A 27515-nucleotide genomic window follows, 5' to 3' on the forward strand; every position below is an offset into this window, starting at 1 on the left:
CACCATCCCCTCCCCACAGAGCACCCGGGGAACGTGAGACCTGGAGGGGCCCAGACATCATAGCTCTTCCAGGGGAAGCTGACAGGAGCACAGAATGCGGGCTCAAGAGGGGGCAGTGACCCGGGACCCACCAGAGACACAGCATCCACACCCCATACAGGTGTGGCCCAGGCGAGACGAGAGGGATCGGAAGCATGAGAGGGGCTGGTGGGACCTTTATTCTCACTGCCCTCAGGCAGCACACAAGCTCAGAAAGTCTCTGCCATGTCCTTCTTCAGTGGTAACTACTGCATCTCCTTTTCCAAAGCAACATTTTAATCTGTGCTTTGTGTTGTAGACAAAGATAATCAGCAGGGAGGCGTCAGGAAGCAGGGGGCTTCAGGAGTGCTGTGGCTGCCTCCCTTCCTCTTTCTTGGAACACAAAGTACCTTCTGTCCCTGGCAGAGCTGCAGCCACATAGCCAGGCCTCCCGGGCCATCACTCACAGCCGCAGGCAGAGCTGGTCCTGCCTGTGGGTCTAAGCGCGGTCTCTCAGCTCTATCTTGGCCACTGTCGCCCGGTGCACCTCGTCCGGGCCGTCGGCAAAGCGCAGAGCCCGGGCCCAGGAGAAGAACTGAGCCAGTGGGTAGTCGTTGCTCAGGCCAGCTGCTCCGAAGGCCTGGAGGGCACAGGGTGGGAGTCGGGCATGGGGGACGCCCTGTGAGTCCTCAAGGCAGGACAGCTACTTCCAAAGGCTGACCACTGTGACCTGGGATGCCCCCCCCCAGATGGCTTCATTCCCAGGCAAGCTCAAGGTTGAGGCCCGGAGTGAGGACGTAAGGGTAGGCCACAGTCCACATGGTTAAGGGCCCCGAGGTGGTGAAGATTCAGGTTTGTGTTGGTGTGAGGTCAGCTACCAGCCAGCTGGGTGACCCAACAAGGCCCCTCACTTTTCTGGGCCTCCAGATCCACCCCTGTCCCCTAGGGCTGCTCCCAAGTAAGAAAGGAGGATGTTGCGGCACTGTCAGGGAGGGCGGAGGCCAGGAGGCACTGTCAGGGAGGGCGGAGGCCAGGAGGCACTGTCAGGGAGGGCGGAGGCCAGGAGGCACAGTCAGGGAGGGCGGAGGCCAGGAGGCACTGTCAGGGAGGGCGGAGGCCAGGAGGCCTCTCTGCTGTGCTCACCTGGATAGCACGGTCGATCACACGGTAGGCCATGGACGGAGCGACCAGCTTAATCATGGCAATATCTAAAGCTGCAGCCTGCAGGGAATAGAGACGTGGCGTGGACACCAAGGCTGGATGCTTGGAAGAACAGTCAGGCTTGCAGGGAGGAGTGAAGACCAGGGGCTCAGTGCCAGGGTCCCCAGAGAGGGAACTGGACGGGAGGCCAACTCATGATAGGTGCCAGGAAGCGAGTCCCTGCAGGGGGGGCACCCGGACCCCTCCCCACCAGCACATGCCAGCTCCTGGCTCTGACCCGGCCCCCAACCCTGGCTGTTGTGGGTATTTGGGGAGTGAACCATCAGATGGAAAAACCTGTGTGTCTCCCTTTCTGCCTTTCAAATAGATGAAAATAAACATTTCTAAATATAGAGAGAGAGAGAAAGAGAGAGAGCACAAACGAAAATCACAGTAAAAGAGAAGATGGGATTTCTTTTAAAAATAGACAAAGCTGCCCAGATAGAGTTGACACAAGTTTCTGAATGTCGGGCAGCCGCGCTTCCCCACAGCTTTCTGCTGAGCGAGAGAGAATACTTCCCTCCCCTTGACCCCAGAGTGTCTGTCGTGTGAGCCCCCTGGACCCTGACCTTATTTCCTGCCACATCCATGACGTGGGCGGCCTTCAGCACCAGCAGCCGTGCCTGCTCAATCTCCACACGGGACTGGGCAATGTCTGCCAGGATCGTGCCCTGCTCCACCAGGGGCTTCCCGAAGGCCACGCGGGACTTCACCTGTGGACACGGGAACCGAGGGAAGAGGCTCAGGTGGCTTTGGTCTGTGGAGGTGGCGGAAGCACACCCAGGGAGGGAATGGGCGACGCATGTGGCTCTCTGAGCACAGGCGGTCTCCAGGGGGAGACCTAGACAACACTCATGTCACGTGTCTGAACAAATTGCTTCCAAGAATCGTTCCAGAGACTCAGTCACCCCTGGACAAAAGCAGAGCCAGCGTCTGGCCCAAGGCTACCGCCAGGGCGCCCTCTGCTGACCACGGCCTGCCTTCACACCCTGAGCTCTGGGGAGCAGTGTCAAGGTGCCAGAACCCCTGGTGGGCCACCTCATTTGCAGTGGGGAATTTTTAAAAGTGGGAGCCACGAGGCATTAAAAAAAAGTAGTAGTGCTTTGTTCCACTTATTCTATTTACATGGTGCTTGTGTTGAGAAGCTTGTGCTGGGTTCAATCATTGGCTTGCCCCTCGTGAGATCCCTGCTACCGATGTGGCATGAAGTGGGAACTCTGACAAGAGGTCCCAGCAAAGAAATGCTTTCTGGACACACAGGGGGAGGAGAGTGGTACAGGGTCAGGCGCAGCAGTCCCAGCCGTGCCCTCCCTGCTGTCTGGTCATTAACCACGTATAATAGCGTGAATGGCTCTGGGCAGCCTATGACCCTTCAGGCCTTTGAATTTGCCCTCTCCTCGGGTCACTAGGTCACAGTGGGACCCTGCTGGGCTCTGCATTTCATACTGCAGCAAGCAGCACCTATGGACCAAAGATAGGACGGACGCAGTGCCCCGTGAGAACACCATCTTGCTTCACCTGCTAGGTCTGTGCCCGGAAAGCAGGGCTTGAGGTTGACAGCAAAACAGATGGGGGTTCTCTCTCAGCACGGGAAATGGGGGTCACTCACGCGGGCCTTCATGAGCGCCAGTGCCCTCTCAGAGAACCCGATGAGCCTCATGCAGTGATGGATACGCCCTGGCCCCAGCCGGCCCTGGGCGACCTCAAAGCCGCGGCCGGGGCCCAGGACCATGTTCTCCTTGGGCACACGCACGTGTTCAAACCGGACTTCACCGTGGCCACCTGAAAGATGCAAACACATCCGTCCTGAGCCCTTGGCCAGAGGCATACTCTGGGATGGCCTTGGCTCTGGCCCCTGGTGATCTGCTGCCCCTGACTTAGTCTCCTGTGGGAGAGGGCTGGCTGGAGGCAGGAGCCTTTTTAATATGGAAAATGAAATACTGCTTTCCAATGGCAAACAATTCTTTGCCCTTCCTCAGGTGGAAATGGGATGCTGCTTCCTGAAGCTGGAGTTGCCCAGGAGTGCATGGCTATGAGAGAGTAACGAACCCAGACACTGTCGAAGTACAAACATGAATTGTGCTAGCAGAGGACCCTGGGATAAGACCTAACCATGGTCATGGCCACGGCATGGCCATGGCGTAGAGGGGCGGGGTGGACGCTCTGCACACTGGAAGGCAGGTGAACAAGGCACCTCGGCCTTGGCCCTGTCACTGCTGTCACCACATTCCTGCTTCTCTCCTCTGGGAGGAAGAGGCTGCACCAAATGCCTATCAGGAATGTGGTCACATGGCTGGTATTCAAGGTCTGGGGCTGAAATGCAGGCGGTAGATGCAACCAGTTCCCTGAGGACCCACCCCGTGGCGGGAGGTCTAACCTGGCGCGTCCTCCAGCCCGTACACCGTCAGAGGCCGGACGACTTTCACCCCTGGCGTGTCCATGGGCACCAAGAGCACAGACTGCTGCTGGTGGCGCGGGGCATGCGGGTCCGTTTTCCCCATGAACACGCAGAGCTGGCATCGTGGATCCAGGATGCCTGCCAGGGAAGGAGAGACCCTGTCAGCTGCCCCTAGAGCCATGGGTCCTAGGCAGCCAGACTGCATCAGATTCCCGGTCATCCATGGGTCCTCTGTCAGCAGTCAGAGCCTATGGGGGTCTGTCCCAGGAGGAAGGAATCCTATACCCCAACTGCAGCAGACAGGGCCCATGGAATTGGAGGGAAATGGACAGACCAGAGCCTGGGAACTGGGGTCTGCCAGGCTCTGCGCCAACAGGAATCCCGGCAGCAGCTTGGGTCACTGTCTGCAGTGAGGGGCTGGGTCCTTGGGCATGCCACTGAAGCTGTGTCCCTGACTGTAAAATGGGGATGCTGACACCTGCCTCCTGGCTAGGCGCACACACTCAGTGCAGGTAAAACCTACTGAGTGCTTCTGGGGGACCCTGCAGAAGTAACCCCATCAATGGAGGGCATTCATTAACCCCTAGGTCACTGTGCACCTGAGCTGGGGGCAAGGGAGGTGAGCGTCCACCTTTCCCTTGCAGCTGCCATGCAGACAGGTACCCGCACCATCATGGGGGCCATCTGTGCCTGTGAAAAGCCCTTGGGGACTCTTCCGGGTCAGCTACTCCTACTAGGGGCAGATGGAGAGACCCTACCCCCACCCCCTTGAGCCAAGTGAATAGGAAGCTGGCACTGTGTGTGGGCACTAGAGCTGTGCCGTGAACACCGAACAGCCAGTCTCGGGCCGGACACCTGTGATCCACCACTTGTGGCCGTTGATGACGTAGAAGTCACCCTCCTCCCTGATGGAAGCCTCTATGTTGGTGGCATCTGACGAGGCGACCTGCAGGAGAGCATAATGAGCTCAGTGCTGTCCTGTGGCAGGAACCCACCAGGGTGGGGCGGGGCCCAGCAGGTGCAGAGAGGCCTACAGGGGGCTGGGCAGGTGCAGGGGGCAGCCCCAGCCTTGTACCTGAGGCTCAGTCATGGCGAAGCAAGAGCGTGCCTTGCCCTCCAGCAGGGGACGCAGCCAGCGGGCCTTCTGCTCCTCCGTGCCATAGCGCACTAGCAGCTCCATGTTGCCCGTGTCTGGGGCTGAGCAGTTGAATATCTGAAGAGCAGACAGAGTGGCCCATGATGCCTGTGTCATGCCAATGTCACACACCTGACAGTGCTGCGGCAGGACTCCTCCCACACCACAGGCCGTCCAACCCCCTCGGTGAAGTCCCACCTCTCTGGATACAAGCCCAGAATCGCCCCCTCCCCCCCAAGCCGGTCCCGGAACCTCTCTGCCTAAAGCAGGGGGCGGGCTTGCTCCTGTCATCCCGCACACTCCTGCCGCAGTGCTACTCTCTGGTCCACACCTCCTTCCTCCTGAGAGTAAGTTCAACTTGGGCAGATGCTCCCCAGGGGGTGGGTACCTCGAGGGAGGAGGTACCTCAGGCGCCGGCAGAGACGTGCCCATGAGCTCACACAGATGCGCGTACTCCACGTTGGTCAGCCCCGCTCCATACTTTTTCTCGGGATCCGTCTCCAAGGGGAGGAAGAGGTTCCAGAGTCCTTCGGCCTTGGCTTTCTCCTGGTGTGGGGAAAGCAGGTCTGACCACGCAGAACAGGGAAAGGGGTGGGGAGGCCGGGTCGGAGGGGCAGGAGTGAGGAGAGCAGCAGGTCCCACCCCAGGGCAGCAAGCTGGCCACTAGACGGAGTCTCCGCCCACAGATGCATAGAGGAGCAAGGTCCCCTATCCTAGACACACCCACCTTCACCACCACGGCGCCACCAGCAGAGGGCTAACTGTGATTATCTCAGACGGCAAAGAACGTGAGCGAATCCTTACTTTGTATGTTATATTCTTGGGTCATGTCTGAGCTTCGTGCAATTTTGTCATTGGTTTTTAAATAGGAAAAGAGGTGATGCCTACATTGTGCCCCTTGATGGTCTCAGACAGGGGCCAGCACTAGGGCACAGTATGCTAAGCCACCACTTGCAACACCCACATCCCACATCAGGATGTCAGTCAAATCCCCATTCCTGGGTCTCTGATCCAGCTCCCTGCTAATGAACCTGGGGAAGCAGCAGCAGATGGCCCAGCGCTTGGGTCCCTGCCACCCACGAGGGACACCCGGACAGAGTTCTCAGCTCCTCACTAAATCTTAAGTAACTCAGCCAAACATGATGCCAGGTTACCCCGACTGAGAAGGGCATCATGTTTCCGCTTCTCCGATGACGTGGCATCACTGGGAGATGACATGTGACAAGCAGACAGCTGGTGGTAGAGCAGGCTGTGACACCACGGAGCTTCTACATCTTTACTAAGCACATTGCAGATGTGCCCAGCTAGGCATAGCACCAGCCTGCTTATCCTGGCTCTCACAGGCACATCTGAGCTGAGTGCCCACGCAACCGCAGCAGGTTAGGGGTGAGAAGTGACCAAGAGCTCAGAAATGCCAGCTTCAGCCCTCCGGCTCATCTCTGCCCAGGCCTAGATGCACTGGCAGTGGGCACCTAGGGTCCATGTGTTCACACGCCATGCCCTCAGCCAGCCTGCTTTACCTTGAGCTCTTCCACCATCGGGTGCGGGCTCCACCTGTCAGCCGAGGCTTGGTGTCTCTGCAGCTCAGGCTCCGCAGGGTACACGTGCTGCTGCATGAAGCGCTTCAGCCGCCCGTACAGCTCTCGGACTGGCGGGGCGAGGCCCTCCGGGGAGAAGATGAGAGCCCCCTGAGGGGTGTGGGCTGAGCTGGCTCCTGGGGCAGAACTGTACCTCCTGGCACCTGTGCTGCTCGGCAGGGGCGGTAGGCCAGTCCCAGTGTGGTAGGACCTTGCTAGCGGTCTCGTGGCTGGCGTCTCTTTGAACACCCGGAATCCTTCTTTCACTGCGAAATCCCACGCCAGGTTAGCCATAAATTCTGTCAGCTTGCCGCTTTCCTCAGCCATTGCCGAGCTGGCTTGCCCTAAGCGGAAGCAAAGATAAACAGTGACTCCTCCCGACCTGGCTCATCCTGATGTTGGCCGAGATGGTGTGGTAGCTATTCCACCTGCAGGCGCCACCACCTGCCCCGTGTCACCTGCCCTGCACTGCAGGCTGAACGCCCACAGCCACAGCACTGCCTGCCGCCTTCACCTATGGCTGCAAGAAACCCTGCATCTTCCACAGACAGTCCCCCAGGAAACAGACAAGTGTCACATATCTGTCACACGTGGTTGGCACAGCAGTTAAGGCCACACCAGAGCCTCTGGGTGTCAGTGTCTATCCCAATTCCAATCCAGGTTCCTGCTCATGGCACAAATCCAACCACTTGAGTCCTTGCCCCCCATCCTGGAGATCTGCATGGAGTTCTGGGCTCCTGGCTTTGACCTGGACCAGACCGTGGCTGCTGCAGCCAACTGGGGCGTGGAAGGTCTCTCTGTCCCTTCACCTTTTAAGTAAATGAAAGATCATTAAGGCCTGGCAGCTGGAGTCGTCGCCTTGCACAAGCCGGGATCCCATATGGGTGCCAGTTCATGTCCTGGCAGCCCCGCTTTGCATCCAGCTCCCTGGTCGCGGCCTGGGAAAGCAGTTGAGGATGACCCAAAGCCTTGAGGATGACCCTGCACCTATGTGGCAGACCCAGAAGAGGCTCTGGGCTCCTGTCTTTGGATTGGCTCAACTCTGGCCGTTGCAGTCGCTTAGGGAGTAAATCAACAGATGGAAGATTTTTCCTCTCTTTATATCTGATTTTCCAATAAAAATAAAACAAATCTTTTTTAAAAAAATCAGTAAGTCTTTTTACTGTTATTTATTTTTTTTTTTAGAAAGACTTGTTTTCCAGTTAGTTTAAAGGCAGAGCAAAAGAGAGAAAGAGAAGAAATCTTTCATCCACGGGTCCGTGCCCCAAATGGCTCCCACAGCCAAGTCTGGGCCAGGCCAAAGCCAGGAGCCAGGATCTCCGACCAGCCCTTCCACAGCGTGGCAGGGACCGAGTGCCTGGGTCATCATCCAATGCCCTCCGAGCGCATTAGCAGGAAGCTGGGTCAGAGGTGCAGTGACTAGGGCACTAGCCACTGCCGCAAACAGCAGCTTAACCAGCTGGGCCGCAGTGCCAGTTCCAATAAGCACTTTAAAAAGCTACAGCACACATGCATATTATGAGACAATACATATGTATGAGTGTGTATCTGTGACAGCGCGTGTACAAATCTATGTATTTAATCATAAACAGCTGAGTTAACTGAATGCTAAAGAACTGGGACCCCACCTGCACCTCCAAAGCCTCTCCACCAGGCTGGGAGGGCTGCCATGGCACGACCCCTCCACCCTGTTCTCCTTGGCAGCCATCTCACCTGTGAGCGCCCGCTTGTAGACCCCCTGCAGGATGGCGGCCACACGGAAGAAGGAATAGGCCAGATAGAAGTTCCAGTTCTCGACGACAGGGAAGCCCATGTGGCGACAGTACATCCGGAAGTACTCCTCTGTGGCAGGGATCCCCAGCTGAGCCAGGTCAAGGTCACTGAAACCTGAGGAGAGAGGCCAGCGTGGGACTGGGGGAGGTGGCACACGTGGATTAGAGTCCCTGCCCAGACTGTGCCCACCAAGGCGCCCAGCTCATTCTGCCAGGGGTTCCCCTTCCCATGATGACTGGGCCCTGGGCACGGGGGCAGCATTCCCAGGCTGGTTCTGGAAGACTCTGAAAGAAGCAAAGGAGGGCATGAGGCTTCCATGTCTGTCCCAGCCACAGCTCACAGGATGTCGAGTGTCTACAGACAGTGACTAGATTAAAAGCAACATCCAAAGTGATCCCATCAAATTATGGAAAAGACAGTAACAAAATAGTTTGTTGGTTCTTTCACAAAGTAATTCTGTTTGAAAGGGAGAGGCAGAGGCAGAGACCTTCCATCAGCACAAATGGCTGGAGTGGCTGCGGCTAGGATAGGCCAAAGCCTGGAGCCAGGAACCCCATCTGCATCTCCCAGGTGGGGTACGGGGCTCCGAGACCTCAGGCCATCGTCCGCTGCTTTGCCAGGTGAATTAGCAGGGAGCCAGATGGGAAGTGGAGCAGCCAGGACTCAAATTTGTGCTTAGATGGTGTCTAAAAGGGCAGCTTAACTCGCTTTGCCTGACATGCCTGCTTCATTTCATGGGTTAACTACATGTTCAGGACTTAGGTAATCCCATCCAGCTCCCTGCTTGTGGCCTGGGAAAGCAGTCGAGGACGGGCCAAAGCCTTGGGACCCTGCACCCGTGTGGGAGACCTGGAAGAAGCTCCTGGCTCCTGGCTTTGGATCAGCTCAGCTCTGGTCACTGGGGCTGCTTGAGAAGTGAACCATCAGATGAAGATCTTCCTCTCTGTCTCTCCTCCTCTCTGTATATATGACTTTGCAATAACAATAAACAAATATTTAAAAGAAAAAACAAAGTATACTTGTAGGAATAGACATTTGGCCTAGTGGCTGACGCTGGAGGAGATTCTATGGCCCACACTAGGCTGCCCGGGTTTGGTATCCCACCCTGGCTTCCAGCTCTGACTCCTGACCCAGCTTCTAGTGAATGCACACCCTCGGAGGCAGCCGGCGATGGCTGCAGTGCTTGGATCGTTGCCAGCAGGTGGCCGACCTGGATTGAGCTTTTGGCTTCCAAGTTCATCCCAACTACTGTAGGCGTTCAGGGAGTGAACCAGTAGATAGAAGCGTACTCTGTCTGTCACACTCTCTGCTTCTCAAGAACACATTTTCTCTGGGACTAACAATGATTTTTATGTTTTCATTTGTTCTGATAGGTCTTATATCTTTCATTTTAGAAGTTAACCGGAAGTTAGTGGTGTGCTGTGCACACACAGGCTGCTTTTCACTGACCAGATATCCTTCAATGGCTTCCTCAGCTACGGTGTCGTCCCAAGAACAGGCTTCCCCGTGCTGCCCCAGCCCAAGCACACACCGCTTCATTTTTCTGCCAGAGGCTCCAAGAGCAGAGCAGCAGCTCCTACCTCGCAGCAGAGGGAAACTGGAGGGCAGGTAGTGTGCCATGCAGCTGTAGGCCACATCGGCCAGGGGGTCGCCCAAGGTGGAGAGCTCCCAGTCCAGCACAGCAAGCACTTCAGTCTTTTCTGGATGGAAGAGCAGGTTGTCGAGTCTGAAGAGCCAAGAGGGAACGGAGAGGTGGCTCTGAGGACACTGGCAGTCATGGGGTGCACCTGCCTGGCCCACATGGCCGTCGGGGTTCACTCCCCACCTGCAAGGAGCCTCCCAGCTGCAGGAGGGGAGTCAGAGGCACGTGCAAGGAAGGGCTTGCCGAGCTGTCCCCAGCCCTTCCTCTGCCTGAGGTGAGGCTCTGGCCAGGCAGCCCTCGGCCGGGGATACCTGTTCCATGCCACTCCTCCCACAGAAGGCAGTCTAATTCCTCCTCGCCCCGTGGAGTTCCTCACTGTGACAAATATCCCAGGGCAGGGGGAGCAATCTCAAGGGTCTCAGGGCAGAAAAGGTGAGACAGCTTTTGCTGGGCCTCTCCCTGTGGGAACACACCTGGGGAGCCCTGGGTCACTCTCAGAAGCCCCCATGCTGGACAGACCACATGGGAAACACAGAGGCCCAAGGAGCCCCCTCCAAGCCCTTATCAATACACTCAGCAAGAATGTGTCCCATCCCTGCTCACTGCCCTTCCAGCTCCAGGGTTGCAGACATGTCTGGCTATCACAGCCAGGTATGGATGATGCTCGACACCCCAGGGTGCACAGCAGCCCCCGCCATAGGAACTCTCTGACCCAAGATGTCATACTTCCAGGGCTGAGAAGCCCTGCCATGCACAGGGAGGTGCTGGTGTGGGAAGGAGTCTCAGCTGGAAGCTTAAAGGCCCATCCTGCCATCTCACACACCCACGCAGTGGGTGCTCCAGGTGGCCATGTCTACCTGAAGTCCCCATGCACCACTGTGGTCCTCTGCTGGTGGGGCAGGTGTAACGGCAGCCACTCAATGAGCCTCTCCATGGCTGGGATGGTGCTGGTCTCGGAGGCACGGTACTGCCTCGTCCAGGTTTGCACCTGCCGGGCGACGTAGTCCCCTGAGGAGAAATGGATTGAAGGAAAGTGCCACCTCAATGACAGTGCCTCTGAAGCATGAATGTAGGACTCCCCATGCTAGATCACTCCTGGCATCCCAAGGTGAAAGTCAAGAGCCATTTCTTCTGGGCAGGACAAGTGTGGTCTGGGCATCCCTCCCAGCCACATGCCTCCAAGCCTGTCCCTGACTCACGAGACAGCCTGTGAGCTGCTGTCTTCAATAAGCCCCTTCTAGGTTGGCTTCTAGCTCAGCAGTTAAGTTACCATATGACATGCCTGCATGCCACAATAGAACGCTTGATGGGAGCCCTGGTCACTCCATTCCCATCCAGCCTCTTGCTAATGAACACCCTGGGAGGCAGGCAGCAGGTAATGACTTCAAGTACTTGGGTCCCTGTCCCTAGCCCTAACCCCAAGCCCAGTCCTAACCCCAACCTAAGCTGAATAGAGTTCCTGGCTTTTGGCCTCAGCCTGGCCCAGTTCTGACTATTGTGGGCATTTAGGGAGTAAATCAGCAAATACAAGCATGTGTGCTTTCTCTCTCTCTCTGTATGTACCTTTACCTCTCAAATCAAAATGAAAATACATTAAAAAAATCTCATTTTAGCTAAGTACAAGTGGCTGGCTAAGAGCTGGCGCCAACTTTCAGGGACAGAATCCCAGCTCTGCCGTTCTCCAGCCGCGTAAGCGCGCCAGGCTGCTCAGCCTTGCTGCACCTCAGTGTCCCCACATTGAGACGGTCCCCATAGAGCAGCTGGGAAGAACGCACAGCCCTGGGACCTGGTGTAAATGCTCCAGAAAGGGAGCTTGCAAAAAGCTGTTCGCAAAAAGACCACCATGAAGAGGGGTCATGGTTTAGCAGCTGGAAGGTCACGTCTGTGAATCTCAACTGGAAGGGATCCTGGAGATGTGAGGCCCAGCGCAGGCTCTCAGCTGGTTTCACTTCTCCAGGCCTCTCTGCTTTAGGGACTCGGGGAAAAGACCAACACCTCCAACCCACGGGGCAGCTATGAAGGCCCAACGGAATCACAGGTGGCAGGTCCCGTACCGTGCTGGCACACAAGGCTGCAGGTTTGAGAAGCCTGCAAGTTTGTCAGGTTATATTGGGATCCCAGTTGCTAGACTACATGCGGAACAGCTACAGAGTTGCTGTACACGTATTTATTTAAATGCTTGAGAAGCAGAGTGAAAAAGAGAGCTTCCCTCTGCTGGCTCTCTTACCAAATGGCTGTGACCACTGCGGCTGGGTCAGGCAAAGCCAGGAGGCAGGAATTCCATCTTGCTCTCGCATGGGGGTGAACTTCAGCCATCATCTACTGCCTGACAGCACATTAGCAGGGTGTTGGAGTGGAAGTGGAGGCAGGTGTCCCAAGTAGTGATTTAACCCTCTGCGCCATACCAAACACCCCAGTATATATTAACTACATGTAAACATTTAGATAATTTTGAGAGTCTGCTTATACACGTTAGCTGAGAAACTGGCCGTGGTGGTCGCCTTTGGAGGAAGGAACAGAGCAGCTACACAGCTGGGAGAAAGACCTCTCTGTAACCCTTACGTTATTTTGCTTTCTGCTGTCATGTTTCAAATGCAGGGACGCTGGCCCTGGTCATGTGAAATCACATCTGGCTTCTGCTTTATGTGCTAACAAGTCAGTAAAAAGAGCAGAGAAACAGTCTACTTGCAAATAACACAATGCAAAGGATCTATTGGGACGGGAGAGCACATGAGACAGCCTACCTTAAACCACCATCTCCACACAGCAGGTATCATACTGGCCGTGCCTTCTCGTGCCCTGGGCACCTATTGCCCTATCTCCCAAACAGAGCACCCATCCACTGGTATGCCCTCCAAATGCCTGCACCAGGACTGAGCCGGGCTGAGGCTCCTGTGCGGGTGGCAGGGTCCCAACCATCTGAGGCATCACTGCTGCCTTGCACGTTCTGCTTTAGTAGGAAGGCGGAATCACGAGCCGGAGAGGAGAACCCACCCCGAGCTCTCTGCTGAGTCCTGCCCGGTGTCTGCATGCTGTTAGGCTACCTGCTTGTCCCTGCCCAAGGCTTCCACCTTACTCAAAGCATGAGGTGAGCTTCCCTCTATCTGCTCCATCCCTCACCATGAGGCGGAGGTGGGACAGCACCTCTAACTGCTCTACTCCTGAGAAAACTGTGACAAAACCATGTGAGGTAGCCAAGGTCCTCAAATGCCCATCTCACCTCTAGTCCCATTGCTTCTTCCACTTCAAAACAATGGGTCAATACAGGGGACACCAGTTGGCTTGACCCAACTAAATGAGGTTGGCCCTGTTACTGCTAACAAGGGCTGCCAGACAAGACATGGCATGCCCAGTTACACCTGATTCCCCAAGAGGCAACACAAGTGAGTGCAAGCACCTCCCAAGGGGACTCCCACTGAATTGGTGCCTGTGGGCAATAGGTCAGCACAGGCAGGAGGGATGGTGTGCCCTACTACACTAAGAATGAGGGACAGCAAGAAGACCCTCCCTTCCCATTGAGGGGGAAGGCCAAAAGCCTGTTAGATTGTAAGTTACAGCAAAACCGCTACAGCTATTGGCTTTGGGGATTTACATCATGTGTCAAAAAAGACAATTATTCATTGTTTATCAGAAATTCTACCCCAGCTCTGCTGTACGTGGCAACCTATACCTACATTGCCAGCCTTTCCTGTGGAGAAACCCGCCCTCCTCACTTCAGCCTGCCCTGGCCACTGTGGTGACCCCACCCGGCTTTACAGGAGGGCGACCCAGGACCACTCAATCAGATCACTGCATCCTCCAGCCAGTCTCCAGCCGCCAGCAAGGCCCCGACCTCACCCAGGCCAGGACCCTCTCTTTTCCCTGGATCGCATACTTGGGCAGGCCACACCACTGGGGCTGCTTGTGACAAATCTGCCACTAAACAAGAATTCGGAAATGAAATGGAAAGAAAAAGAGCTGAGAAACAAGAAACTGATAGTGCAAGGCTCTGGATCCAGCAGACCCAGTTCCCTTTCAGTTCCTAGTTCCCTTTTAGGACAGCCGACAGACTCTGAAACGCCGAACTAGCCAGGTCAGACTGAGTTTCTGAAATGTGCAATCTGAAGAGTCCTGACCCACACGGAAACGCTTTCAAGAAGGGAGTGCTACAAGTGTCCGTCTCAGGGACTCAGAGCAGGTGCCTGTCACTCCTGGGCAGAAATGGGCTGGGAAGTTGACATCATCGCCCAAGCACGCAGGCTTTACTCAGATCCTATGGAAAACTTGTGTCTGGGCAAAAGCAATAGAAGCAGCAAACACAGCCGAGCTGCCATGGTCCTTTAACCCTGGCCAGGCATCCACGCAGGCCAACGGTCATGCTGCCGTTTGCATAACACAAGTGGTGGAATCCTTTGGCTCACACTACGGCTAACGTTTCCTCACAGGAACACAGAGGCCCGTGGTGGGAGTTACAAAACTGTGCGCGCATTTTGTCACAGTTCTGAGACTCAGCCTCAAGCAAACGGACTTCAAAACAGGAAAAGCCCCTCAAAGATGATGAGCAATGAGTGCTCTCATATACGAAAAAGCAAAAAAATCGAAAAAAGCAGAAATAAAATATACGTGAGTAAAAAACAAAACAGACTGACACAAGGGCACTTAAAAATTCCTGCTAAGCAGAATATTTAGGGCAAAGGGTAAACACAGACAATGGGACTTAAACCCCTTGGACCAGTAGTAGAAAAAGAGAAGAGATTGAAATGGTTGAGCAAGGTAAAAGTGGCAGTCAGGGAGAGATTTGCCCAAGGCTACAATGTCCACTTAAGCAACAGCTCCGTTAAAATTCAACTGGATTGCCTCGGAGGGGGCTAAGTCCAGCCCGCATTAGCCAACCCTCGGTGTGCTCACGGCCGAGGCCACCCCCATCCTGAGAGCAGGCCCCCAGTAGGCAGGGAGGCAGCGGCCCCAGCTTACCCTGCTTCCCATAGTCTTGCAGGCCAACAGCCTCGGGGTCCACGCTGTGTATCTGGCAGAGGACTCTGTTCATGGCGGTGTAGATGGCTCTCCGCTGGCTGGGCTCCAGGCCTGGCAGAGAGGGGTCTTTGTAGACACGCCCGGGGCAGTACTCCATCAGGTAGAAGGGGGTCCCGAGGACACTGGCAGGACACAGCAGAGGTTTCAGGAACCCAGCTCCCACCATGGGAAAGCGGTGGCTCCTTGGGTCACCGAGCACATGGCCTGCATGCTGGTGTGCTGCTGAGTTCCCTCTTCCTTCACACACACACATGCGGGGTGCTGGGCCTTGCCCAGCTGACCCCCAAAACCTCCCACATACCCTGTCTAGGCTTCCTTGCCGGCATGCCTCTCCCTTCTCTGGCACGTTTGCAGAAGGCCCAGGCACGGGTGCAGTGTAGTAGGTGGGAAGCAGCATGGTTGAGGGGTCAGCAGCATGGGGACATCTCTGTCCATGGCCGGCAAGGTGACCCCTCAGAAACTCCCTACGCTCTACACAGGGGGCATCGTGAGAAGTTAGGGAACAAACACACAGGGGTGCTGAGCACAGGGAGGGGTCCACCAGCACCCCTTCATATCACTCCTGTTAAGAAGACTGTTTGGCGGCTTGCACGGTGCATACACAGCTTGGACCAGGGGTTAGGGTGACTCACAGCCACATCATTAATGACTGTTGTGGTCATGACTGGAAACCAGTTCACCACTCCCAAAAACTGTCTCCAAGATTCTTACCATTGTAAATGATGGTCCTGACTGGGAGTAGTAAAAGGCAGTCTTTGGATGACAGGAAATCAGATCAGATACAGAATGTGGTGCAATGATTATTAATTGCCTTAGGTGCAATAATGGTGCTGTGGTTAGGAAAGAAAATGTCTTTATTTTTAAGAGATGCCTGCTTTCAGCAATTTACTCCCAGAGCTCAGCCAAACCTCTTTCATACATACATTATACATGTACGTATTACCTACACATGCATGTGCAGAAAGCAAATGGGGCAAATATTAACGCTGCTTTAATTCAGATAAAGCAGAAACAGGTGCTTGTTTCACAGATTTTTCTTCTTTGAATTTTCTTATACATGCCAAAATTTTCATATTTAAACGTTAGGACAAAAAGAACAATTTAAAAAAGAATGTTGGACCACTTTTAAACCAAAAGATCACCATGAAAAAAAGTACAAAAATCAGCAACATGAAACTAGGTGGCTGTACATCTTACAAAATGTTAAAGATATATCTCCCAGTTCTTATAAACTGGCATGTCTGTGTCTTGCAGGATAGCTTAGAGGCCTGAGGACCCCTGAGCGAGGCGACGGGAGAGCATGCCCTCTGCCCAGCTCGTCTTTCACAACTTGGAATTTGAGCTTGTTCATGGACTTGGCTCTTGCAGCTGGACTGACTGCGGCGGCAAGCCACCGGGCTCTTTACCTTGAATCCTCACAGAGGTCAAGAACCTTGGGCACAGGCACACCAGCACTCGCGAGAGCTTTCATCACCCTGCCAGAATAAACACAAGTGAGTTTGGCTCTGGGCTGCGCAGATGGGGATTTTCTGGACATTTCTCATTTAACAACGAGGGACCATTGCTGTGGCACACCAGGTTAAGCCAGTGCGTGTGTCACCAACATTCCTGATAGGGGTGCCCGCTGGAGATTCATCTAGCAAAGCTGGAAACGCTGGCTCCAGGGCTTGGGCCCCTGACACCCAGGTGGGAGGACAGATGGCATTCAGGTTCCTGACTTGGGTCTGGCCCAGCCACGGCAGTTGCAGCCGTATAGGGAAGTGAACTAGTGGATAGAAGATTGAACTATCGATCAATCTCTTTCCGACTTTCAAATAAATAAACATCTTAAAAAAAAAACACAGAAAATGATTAGAATGAAAGAAACGGACAAATCTATATTCACAGTAGGGACCTTCATGCCCACTTCTCAGAGATAATGGGATTAGATGAGGCTAGATTTATTTAAAGACACAGATCTGACAGCAGTGCCAATCAAGGGGACCTAAGCCACACCTTGGGTGGGCTGGTCAGCAACTGCAGAAACACATTGTTTTCAAGTGTGCACAGTGTGTTTGCCATGACCAACCACGCGCTGCCCGTGCAGTCACAATCAGAGCCCAGCGGCATTCAGTAAGGAGTCATTAGTGCATGCTATCCACCCCAACATTGGGAAACCAATAATACAGCTCTATATGGCTGTGGTTCAAAGAATAAATCCCAAGGGAAATTAGAAAAGATTTCAGATTGGAATAAGAAAAAGAATATAAAATACCAAAATTTGTGGGATGTAGCTAAAGAAATGTTTGGAAAGAAATGTATGTTTTTAAATGTTTATATTAGAAGAGGAAGATTTAATTATTCATTCATTTCTTTTTCTTTGAGAGATCTGGTGGGTGGGCAGAGGGAGAGATTTCCATTGCTGGGTTCACTCCTCACACGCCCACCAAGGCCAGGAGCAGGAACTCTAGATTTCTCACATGTGAGGAACCCAACTGCTGGTGCCCACACTACTGCCGCCAGGCCTGAGCTGGCAGGGCGCTGCAGCTCGCACCAACCCCAGCACGGCCCGTGTGGGACACAGGCATCTCCCGCGCCAGGCTGCGCACCTGCTCCCTAAGCATAGCTGTGCTTAGAAACAGTTAAACACTACTGCAAAGCTACTCCAAAAAGGCCAGGGAACATGGACTTCTGAGTGAATTAAGCTCCTGACTCACAGCTTCGGCCTAGCCCATCCCTCACTGTGGTGGCATTTGAGGGGCTTAATTCGTGGAAAGGTGCACTAGGCCTGCCTCTCTCTCAACATCTTTTGCAGATGTTGTGGTGCAGAGGATTAAGCCCCTGCTTGAGATGCCCACATCCCATACTGAAGTGTCAGTTAGGAATCCTCACTCCTCTGATTTGTCTTTAAGATATATATATATATTTTCCATCTGATGTCTCACTCTCCAGTGTTCCTGCAAAATACAGGCTGTCACAGACCACAGTCTGGAGCCAAGAAACTCACCATGGTCTCCCGTGTGGGTGGCAGGGACCCATGCACAGCAACCAACTTCTGCTGCCTTTGCAGGTGCACTGCCAGCCCTAATATGGGCTGCCGCTGTCACAAGCAGCAGCTTAACAAGCTGCACCACAATGCCAACCGACTCTTCCCCTGGTTCCTCTGCTTCTGATCCAGCTCCTCCCTGCTAAGGTGCCAGGGAAAGCAGCAAAGAATGGTCCCTGCATGCACATAGGAGACTTGGACGAGGCCCTGGCTTTGGACCAGTCTGCCTCTGGTTGTTGTGGCCATTTAAGAAGTGAACCAGGGCCCGGCGGCATGGCGCAAGTGGTTAAGGTCCTCGCCTTGCACGCCCGGGATCCCATATGGGCGCTGGTTCTAATCCTGGTGGTCCCACTTCCCATCCAGCTCCCTGCTTGTGGCCTGGGAAAGCAGTCCAGGATGGCCCAAAGCTTTGGGACCCTGCACCCGCATGGGAGACGTGGAAGAGGCTCCTGGCTTCAGATCGGCATAGCATCGGCCATTGTGGCCACCTGGGGAGTGAATCATTAGACGGAAGATCTTCCTCTCTGTCTCTCCTCTCTGTATATCTGCCTTTCCAATTAAAAAATAAATCTTAAAAAAAAAAAAAAGAAGTGAACCAGTGAATGGAAGATTCCTTTCTCTCTTTTTCTTTCTCACTCTATCTTTCAAATAAATAGGTAAAATCATTAAACCAACCAACCCAAAGAAGTGTGTATCATGCTCACTTAAAAAAAAAAAAAGTGTGGAGCAGCCAGGAATAAAACTGACATCCCTATGAGATGCTGGTATCACAGACGGAGGCTTAACTTGCTATGCCACAATGCCAGACTGCCTCCCACCCCTACCCCAAGTAGGTCTTAACCACTGCACCAAATACTGGCCTCAAGACTGATCTTTGACTCATTGTTCAGTCCCCAGATCTCTGCAATGGACAGGGCTAAGCCAGGCCAAAGCCAAGAGCAAGCAGCTTCACCCAGGGTTCCTACACGGGTGGCAGTGGCCTAAGCGCTTAAGCCATGCTCTATTGTTTTTCCCAGGCCATTAGCAGGGAGCAGGCTGGAAAGTGAACCCTCCAGGCACCCACATGGAATGCTGGCATCACAGACAGTAGCCGGGTCCCCTCTTGGTCCTTGGTCCTCTGGGATAGCTGAGTTCAGGAGCAGGATGTGTAGTCAACAGTTCTGGTTTGAGAGTGTTAGGGTCCTTCTGCCTGTAAGCAGACACCCACCCAGGCAGCTATGGTCTCCAGTAGTTTCAGGTGCCCAAGAGGGAAAACAGAGTTCTCAGTGAAGCTGGAATAACGCAGAGGTTTAGGTTGTCATTTTAACTGTGGGAGGGCGCTACAATTGGGGCTGTCAGCTTAGACCTTGAGCTTGTATAGGGTGGAGGCTGTGGGGGGCAGGTAGCGTGTCCCTGCTTACCTGAACTCTCTCTCAACTGCATGGGCAGATGGCAGGAGTGTCCCTGGGGGTTTCTTCCTCAGGACCAGCTGATGCCCATGCAGCCGGATGTAGTAAGTGGGATTTGACTGTCCGTGGTCAAACTGGAGAAGTTCCAGGGGGCCTGCAATGTGAAAACAGAGGCGACCCTAAAGTAGATCTGCAGGACCCCCTGGACATTCTTGTGTTCCAGAGTTCTGCATTTCGGATGCAGCATTTCCTCACGTGGTGTGCAGCGTGAAACAGGCAGATTCACCAGGCGCCCTTGACACCTGAGCCCACAATCCATGTCACCACTGCATACGGCAAAGGCTGCTGGCTGAAAGCTGGTCATCCCCTCTGTCCTCCCTGCCAACCCCTGCTCCAAGCACAATAGTGTTCTGGTCTTTTGTCACCATAGCACAGTCATAGTAACCCGCCTGGCCACAGGGAATGTCTCAGGATGAGAAGTGCCCTGTGTCACTCGCTTGGACTTGGCTGAGCCATGCCTGATAGCTGATGTGACAGCTGAAAGGAATCGTGCAGGGTGGCCCTTCTGGCCGAGCCAGGCTGCTCTCCTGAGATGCCATTCCCCAGCCCACAGGCCAAAGGCTGTGCTTCCCTTGTGGCCTCCTGGTGGAGGTGAACCAAATTTGCCTCCAGCTTTGAAACACACTTGAACCTTGTGTGAGTTAGCCTGCTCCAAGTCCAGGAAGCCCAATCACAAGGAAAACAAGTGACCATGGAGCCGCCAGAGTGAACAGGATCAGGTGGCCGGGGCAGGACTTCACCCACGGGTGGAGATGGCCTTGGAGGCTCCCAGACGCCTGCTCTTCTGCCGCTGGGAGGCGAGGGCTAGGAGGCACGTATGCACAGTGAACTTTTAACGCACGCACCTTAAGGGCTGCCATTTCAAACCATCAGAAACACTCCCAAGTGGCAGCAGCACCACTCTCAGGTGGAGAGCAGGTCTGCAGAGAAGAAGGCTGAGGCACAGCAGAGAGCAGAACGCAGATCCCCTGCACCTCACTGTTGTTTTGCTTCTGGTGCTTTCCATTGCGGTAGGAAGGTGAGAAGCAGGCCGAGAGCCTCTCCCTGGAGACAGCTGCCGAAATGCACACGGTACCCACCTGTGCCCTGCGTCCCCAGTAAGTCCTTGATGTACTTCTCCAGGGAGCCTCTGGCAATCTCCATCGTCTTCCTCACGGGCCGTGTGTTGGGTACACTCGAACGCAGTGGGAAACCCAGCAGCGCCTCTAGCTCCTGCACTGCACTCTCTGGGTCACGGACCTGGTTTCAGAGAGAAGACCCACCGTGGCCAGGCCACTTCCTGCTTTCCTGCTTCTGACTTTGTTTTCGTTTTTTATGATTTATTCTATTTTTATTCAAAACGCAGATATACAGAGAGAAGGAGAGACAGAGAAAGATCTTTCGTCCATTGGTTCACTCTCTAAGTAGCTGCAATGGCTGGAGCTAAGCTGATCCAAAGCCAGGAGCCAGGAGCTCCTCCTGGGTCTCCCATGTGGGTGCAGGGTCCTAAGGCTTTAGGCTGTGCTCGACTGCTTTCCCAGGCCACAAGCAGGGAGCTGGACGGGAAGTGGATCAGCCAGGACACAAAATGGCACCCACTTGGGATCCCAGTACATACAAGGCAAGGATTTGACCACAAGGCTATCATTCTGGGTCTTCTGCTTTCATTTTTAAGACTTATTAATTAATTTTTATTGGAAAAGCAGATTTTACAGAGAGAAGGAGAGATAGAGAGATCTTCCATCTGCTGGTTCACTCCCCAAATGGCCAAAAGCTGAGCTGATATAAAGCTGAGACCCAGGAGTCTCATTTGGGTTCCCCAAATGGCTGCAGTGACACAAGGACATGGGTCATCTTCTGCTGCTTTCCCAGGCCATAAGCAGAGAGCTAGATCGGGAGTGGAGACAGCTGCCGATGACACGACAGGCATCCAAATGGGATACCAGCGCCACAGGGTGGAGGATTAAGTTGCTGCAGCACCATGCAAGTCCCTTAGATTCTGTTTTAAAAATGTATTTTTTAGGGTCCAGCACTGTGGCCCAACAGCTAAAGTCCTCGCCATGAATGCGCCAGGATCCCATATGGGCACTGGTTCTAAACCTGGCAGCTCCACTTCCCATCCAGCTCCCTGCCTGTGTCCTGGGAAAGCAGTAGAGGACAGCCCAAAGCCTTGGGACCCTACACCCGTGTGGGAGACCTGGAAGAGGTTCCTGGTTCCCGGCTTTGTATTGGTGCAGCACTGGCTATTGCAGTCACTTGAGGAATGAATGAATCATCGGACGGAAGATCTTCCTCTCTCTCTCCTCCTCTCTGTATTTCTGACTTTGTAATAAAAAATAAATGAATTTTTTAAAAAAAATGTATTTTTTAGAAAGGTGCTAAGACAGAGACAGTGAGAATGAGCACTGACATCTGATGGCTTACTAACCACAGTGGCCAGGCTGCTGTCAGGAGCCTAGAACCCCAGCTGGGTCTCTCACATGGTACTTAGGCTGTCCTCTGCTGCTTTCCCAGAGGCCCATCAGCAGGTAGCTGAATCACAATTAGAGCAGGCAGGACTCCCAGTTCCCAGAGGCAGGAAGGCAGCAATGGCAGGTGGCGGGTTAACCTGCTCCCACACCACCGGCCCCGGTAAGGCGAGCTCCTCAGAAGGAAGCATCTAAGAATCCACTTCTCTGAGGAAAGACTGGGGAGAGGATATTCAGCCAATGAGGAAGCAGGATGCATTTCTGTTTTTCCTTTCATCTCAAACCATGCTGTGGAGAAGAGAATATGGGACAGTCATGCGCAGGACGGCCCATGCCGCAGTGTGTGCTCTGTCCCGGAGCCATCAGCTCAGTCGTGGGAACACCACCACCTGAAGCCAGCCTCCCGCAGCAGATGCTCACACTTCACAGCCATGGCTTAGGGAGGCCTGGGCAGCTGCAGCTGCTGGCTCCCTGCCCGGAACAGCAATGTGAGAACAGGCTGAAGGATGCCCAAATGCCTTGGGCTGCTATTCACCGGCTCGTGGGTCACTTTCCTCAAGCTGCCTTCTTCTTATGTGTTTGTCTTGCTTCTCATAGACAATCAAGAAGTAGCTAGTCACAGGTGCCTCATAACTCATACAAAAGGCAGGGGCTTGGGAGAATCATGAAGGAATCACAACAATTCTATAGAGGTGCCATTGGGGTGATATAGCTGAGAAAGCCACTGCCTGTGATGCCAGCATCCCATATGGGTGCTGAGTCATGTCCTGGCTGCTCTACATTTTTTTTTTTTGTCAAGATTTATTTATTTTTATTGGAAAGTCAGATTTACAGAGGGAAGGAGAGACAGAAAGTTCTTCCATCCGTTGATTCACTTCCCATGTGGTTGCAATGGCCAGAGCTGAGCCAATCCGAAGCCAGGAGTCAGGAGCTTCTTCCGGGTCTCCCACACAGGTGCAGGGTCCCAAGGCTTTGGGCCGTCCTTTACTACTGCCTTCCCAGGCCACAAGCAGGGAGCTGGATGCAAGTGGGGCTGCTGTACTAGCTAATGGCCTAGGGAAAAATGTGGAAGATGGCTCACATGCATTCAGGAAGACCTGATTGCAGTTCCGAGCTGCTGGCTTTGGCCTGGCCCAGCCCTGGCTGTTACAGCCACCTGTGGAGTAAACCAGTGTCACCCTCTCTTTATAAGTCTGATTTTCAAGTAAATAAGTCTAAAGTTAAAAGGAAAAAAAAAAACTGCATGTAAATGGCTATACGAATGTCTGGCCCAAAGACAGGAGTTCAAACTTCTGACTCGTTACCTTCATTGTATGGATGCCAAGGCTGGCAGCTGTTTTGAGGTTTTGACCAAGGTCATCAAGGAAGATGGACTCGGAGGGCTGCCGGCCGAGCCGCTGCAAACACAGCTGATATATCCTAGGGTCTGGCTTGCACATGCCCTCCAGGCAGGATTCCACAACCTAGGAATGGGTCGAGGCAGGAATAACAGATGGGCAACACCACGCTGGAGCTCCCAGGTGCACTGCTGTGGTTTTGGAGGGAAGAGGGTGATGGTGGAAGTCTGCTCCTACAGGTAGCGTGAGCATGTTAGGATATGAAACAATGGCTGCCTTTTTCACAGAACAATGGGAAAATATGAGATTACAACCTGGGCCCAACTCTACCTCTGGTTCATATATTGTGAGGCAGGCCCACAGGGAAGACATGAAGGCCTGAGTGACCACAGGTTCAACTGGAGAAGGCAGCAGGGTCTCCAAAGCAGGGTTTTCAATCAGTTATCAAGCCCCCCCACCAAGAGCACAGGGGTATTCCAGGAGGTGTTTCCCCCCTGTTGCCCATCCCCAGTGCAAAACCCGCCCGCTCAACGCTGTCAAGGACTAAACACAAGGGCCTCCTTCGCGCCTGCTGGAACCTCTCAAGCTCACCACATCAAACTGATTCCGGTCCAGGGGCAAAAAGCTTGTCCCATCGGGAAGATAAAAATTGTTGCTCAGGACTGCGGTCTGGAGGCCTCTCGCCCGAATCTGAGCAATGGCCTCGGTCATCACTGGGAACTGCCTGGCCACTCGGTCACTGGTCAGCAGAGAGAAAAACGACGCCGCACGCACGGGGGCTTCTGCCTGAGAACAGTGAGGGGACAGGACAAGCAGCAGTCAGCAGGAGTGAGCGGCACGGCGGTTGTCGGGTGCAGCAGCTAAGCCTTCACAGGACAGTGCCAGGTTTGAGGCCTGAGTCTTCCACTTCCCATCATCCTCCCGCTGATGCACCACCCTGGGAGGCAGCAACAATGGCTGCATGCTTGGATCCCCACCTCCCACGTGGACGCCTGCATGCAGGTCCAGCCTCGTGGCTTTGGCATGGTCTGGTCGTACAGGTGTCTGGGGAGTGGAGCAGCGCATGGAAGGCACAGAGATCCTCCATCTGCTGCGTCACAGCTGGGTCTGGGCGAGGCCCAACCAGGAGCTGGGAACTTGAGTACCTGAGTCGCCACCGGCTGTCTGCCTCCCAGAGAGTAAGCTTTATCCCTTTAAAGTAAGCATTTTTTGAAAAGATTTATTTTATTTGTATTACAAAGTCAGATATACAGAGAGGAGGAGAGACAGAGAGGAAGATCTCCCGTCTGATGATTCACTCCCCCAGTGACCGCAATGGCTGATGCTATGCTGATCCGAAGCCAGGAGCCAGGAACCTCTTCCAGGTATCCCACACGGGTGCAGGGTCCCAAGGCTTTGGGCTGTCCTCGACTGCTTTCCCAGGCCACAAGCAGGGAGCTGGACGGGAAGTGGAGCTGCCAGGATTAAAACTGGTTCCCATATGGGATCCTGGTGCGTTCATGGCGAGGACTTTAGCTGCTAGGCCACGCCGCTGGGCCCCAAAGTAAGCATTTTTTTTTAAAAGATTTATTTCTTTATTTTATTGGAAAGTCAGATTTACAGAGAGAAGGTAAGATAGAGAAAGATTTCCATCCACTAGTTCACTCCCCAAGTGGCTACAATGGCTGGAGCTGAGCCAATCCAAAGCCAGGAGCCAGGAGCTTCTTCCGGGTCTCCCACACAGGTGCAGGGTCCCAAGGCTTTAGGCCGTCCCCGACTGCTTTCCCAGGACACAGGCAAGGAGCTGGACGGGAAGTGGAGCTGCCGGGTTTAGAACTGGTTCCCATATGGGATCCTGGTGCATTCAAGGCAAGAACTTTAGCTGCTAGGCCATGGCATCGGGCCCTCTAATAAATCTTGAAAAAAAATAGAGCCCAGCACTGTAGCCTAGAGGCTAAAGTTGTCACCTTGCACGCGTTGGGATCCTTATGGGCACCAGTTCTAATCCCAGTGGCTGTACTTCCTATCTAGCACCCTGCTTGTGGCTTTGGAAAGCCGTCAAGGACAGCCTAAAGTCTTCGGACCCGCAACCATGTGGGAGACCCGGAAGAGGCTCTGGGCTCCTGGCTTTGGATTGTCACAGCTTCAGCTATTGTGGCCGGTTGGAGAGTGAACCAATGGATGGAAGATCTCCCTCTCTGTATATCTGACTTTGTAATAAAAAAATAAATAAACTATTTTTTTTAAAGTTGAGTATCTAATGGTGGACAAAAACTGCTTGGGACCAATGCTGTTGCATAGCGGCTTAAGCCACAGCTTGCAATAGTGGTATCAGTTTAAGTTCTATTTCCAATCTAGCTCAGCTGTTCTATTTCCAACCTAGCTCTCTGCTAATGCAGCTGGGAAAAGTAACAGAAGATTGTCCAAGTGCTGGGGCCCTGCACCCATACAGGGTCCCTGGGTGGAGTTCCAAGCTTTCGCCTGTGCCAGAACTGGCCACTGGAGCCATCTGGGGAGTGAGGCAACAGATGGAAGATCGTTTTCTGTCTCTCCCTCTTCCTCTGTAACTCTGCCTTTTCAATAAGTGAATAAATATTTTTTTAAATAACAATTTTTAAAAATACATAAAGGATGACTAGAATTTCACTGCATTTTTCAGTCTAACCAATTTATTGATTAATGTTGCCACCAGTACTGATGGCAAAAAACAGGAAAGAAATACAGGCATGCTTACCACTCACCATTTCAGAGCAGTGTCTTTCAAATTCTTGTAAGAAATCCTCTGTGGTTGTCTCTCCTCTCATGAATCTCATCCAGGGCCCGTTGTCTCCGCCCCTGATCAAGGCCTTCACTATTGTTCCAGAAGGCACACGGTTCTGAACCTCCCATTCTAGAGGAAGTAAAGCAAACAGAGCTGCATCCACAAATGGGTGAGATGACATGCCAGTTCCCGCACCGCGACCACGGTGCCAAGTTGTGGGGGTCCTGGGTCCTTGAAGAAACTCACCAATGGTAAGACGCCCAACCTTGGGTTCGCAAAAGGAAGAGCACTGTGGGTGTTTATGATCGGGGTCCCCTTTCCACGCTCATGAGATGACGCTGGCTGCTGGACGTGCCCTGTTCTCCCTTCGCTGTGGCAGAGTGGGACAGCAGCCTGGCACCAGCCCCTGCCTCGTGCAGGGAGCCTGCGCAGTGTCATTGTAGGCAACCAAAGTGCATGGGCAATGCTGTTCTCACTGCGCCACTGGGAAGAAAGTGTCTTCTCTTGGCAAAGATTTGTTCTTTTTTTTTTTTTTAAAGATTTATTTTTTATTATTTTTTCATTGGAAAGGCGGATATACAGAGAGGAGAGACAGAGAGGAAGATCTTCCGTCCGATGATTCACTCCCCAAGTGAGCGCAACGGGCCGATACTATGCCGATCCGAAGCCAGGAGCCTCCTCCGGGTCTCCCACGTGGGTGCAGGTTCCCAAAGCTTTGGGCTGTCCTCGACTGCTTTCCCAGGCCACAGGCAGGGAGCTGGAAGGGAAGCGGGGCTGCCGGGATTAGAACCGGCGCCCATATGGGATCCCGGGCGTGCAAGGCGAGGACCTTTAACCACTTGCGCCACCGCGCCGGGCCCAAAGATTTGTTCTTAAAAGGCATTATGGAGGGGCTGGTTGGGGGCACTGGGCACAGTGGTTCAGATACCCCTTGGAATGCCTGTACCCCCATGTTAGAGTGCCTAGTTGAAGACCTGGCTGCTTTGGCTCTGATATAACTTCCTGCTTGCACTGTTCTGGGAGGCAGCAGGTGGAGGCTCAAGTCCTTGGGTCATTGCTACCCTTGTGGGAGAACCGGATGGGGGCCTAGGACATGGCCTTGGCTTGGCTCAGACCCAACTGCCGTGGGCATTTGATCAGTGAACCACCAGATAGAAATTGTCCAGCTACATCTTTTTCTCTGTCTTTAAAATAAATAGGAAAGAATTCAGGAGGGCCCGATGCCATGGCCTAGCAGCTAAAATCCTCGCCTTGAACGTGCCAGGATCCCATATGGGCGCCGGTTCTAAACCCGGCAGCTCCACTTCCCATCCAGCTCCCTGCCTGTGGCCTGGGAAAGCAGTCGAGAATGGCCCAGAGCCTTGGGACCCTGCACCTGCATGGGAGACCCAGAAGAGGCTCTGGGCTCTTGGCTTTGGATCGGCTCAGCTCCAGCCATTGCAGTCACTTCAGGAATGAACTAATAGACAGAAAGTCTACCTGTCTCTTCTCCTCTCTGCAAATCTGACTTTCCAATAAAAATAAAATAAATCTTTACAACAACAACAAAAAAACCTTACTTTGGAGCCAATCTGAATCAGACAGCCTTTTGCACATACGCTTGCCCGAGCTGGCAAGCATATGAGAAAGCGGGCATGCTCCTCTACTGCTCATGGGAGCCCACCTAACTGCAGCCTCAATGGAGAGCAATTTGGTCATTTCTGTCAAAATCTTAAATGCACCTGTATTTGATAAAATAAATTCATTTTCAGGAATTTTTCCA

At 53.5% G+C, this 27515-nt stretch overlaps 1 protein-coding gene across 1 annotated transcript in view; it reads right to left on the reverse strand.

The window, feature by feature from the left end:
- Window positions 1-200: 200 nt before the first annotated feature.
- Window positions 201-27515, reverse strand: part of ACAD10 (acyl-CoA dehydrogenase family member 10) — a 30115-nt gene continuing 2800 nt past the window's right edge. Inside the window, exons 4-22 of the mRNA XM_040986987.1 lie at window positions 25734-25882; window positions 23605-23799; window positions 22981-23139; window positions 20309-20468; window positions 19182-19323; window positions 16163-16231; window positions 14697-14878; window positions 10601-10751; window positions 9682-9827; window positions 8042-8215; window positions 6272-6672; window positions 5157-5297; window positions 4692-4829; window positions 4472-4562; window positions 3596-3754; window positions 2828-3000; window positions 1788-1931; window positions 1162-1239; window positions 201-658 (exon numbers count right to left, since the gene is read on the reverse strand). Coding sequence (XP_040842921.1) covers window positions 518-658; window positions 1162-1239; window positions 1788-1931; window positions 2828-3000; window positions 3596-3754; window positions 4472-4562; window positions 4692-4829; window positions 5157-5297; window positions 6272-6672; window positions 8042-8215; window positions 9682-9827; window positions 10601-10751; window positions 14697-14878; window positions 16163-16231; window positions 19182-19323; window positions 20309-20468; window positions 22981-23139; window positions 23605-23799; window positions 25734-25882 — 2993 coding nt within the window. The 3' untranslated portion in view covers window positions 201-517. The remainder of the gene's footprint in view (window positions 659-1161; window positions 1240-1787; window positions 1932-2827; window positions 3001-3595; window positions 3755-4471; window positions 4563-4691; window positions 4830-5156; window positions 5298-6271; window positions 6673-8041; window positions 8216-9681; window positions 9828-10600; window positions 10752-14696; window positions 14879-16162; window positions 16232-19181; window positions 19324-20308; window positions 20469-22980; window positions 23140-23604; window positions 23800-25733; window positions 25883-27515) is intronic.

The sequence above is a fragment of the Ochotona curzoniae genome, unplaced genomic scaffold (genome assembly GCF_017591425.1).
Source record: "Ochotona curzoniae isolate NIBS_2020 unplaced genomic scaffold, NIBS_Ocur_1.0 contig_46, whole genome shotgun sequence".
Lineage (NCBI taxonomy): Eukaryota > Metazoa > Chordata > Mammalia > Lagomorpha > Ochotonidae > Ochotona > Ochotona curzoniae.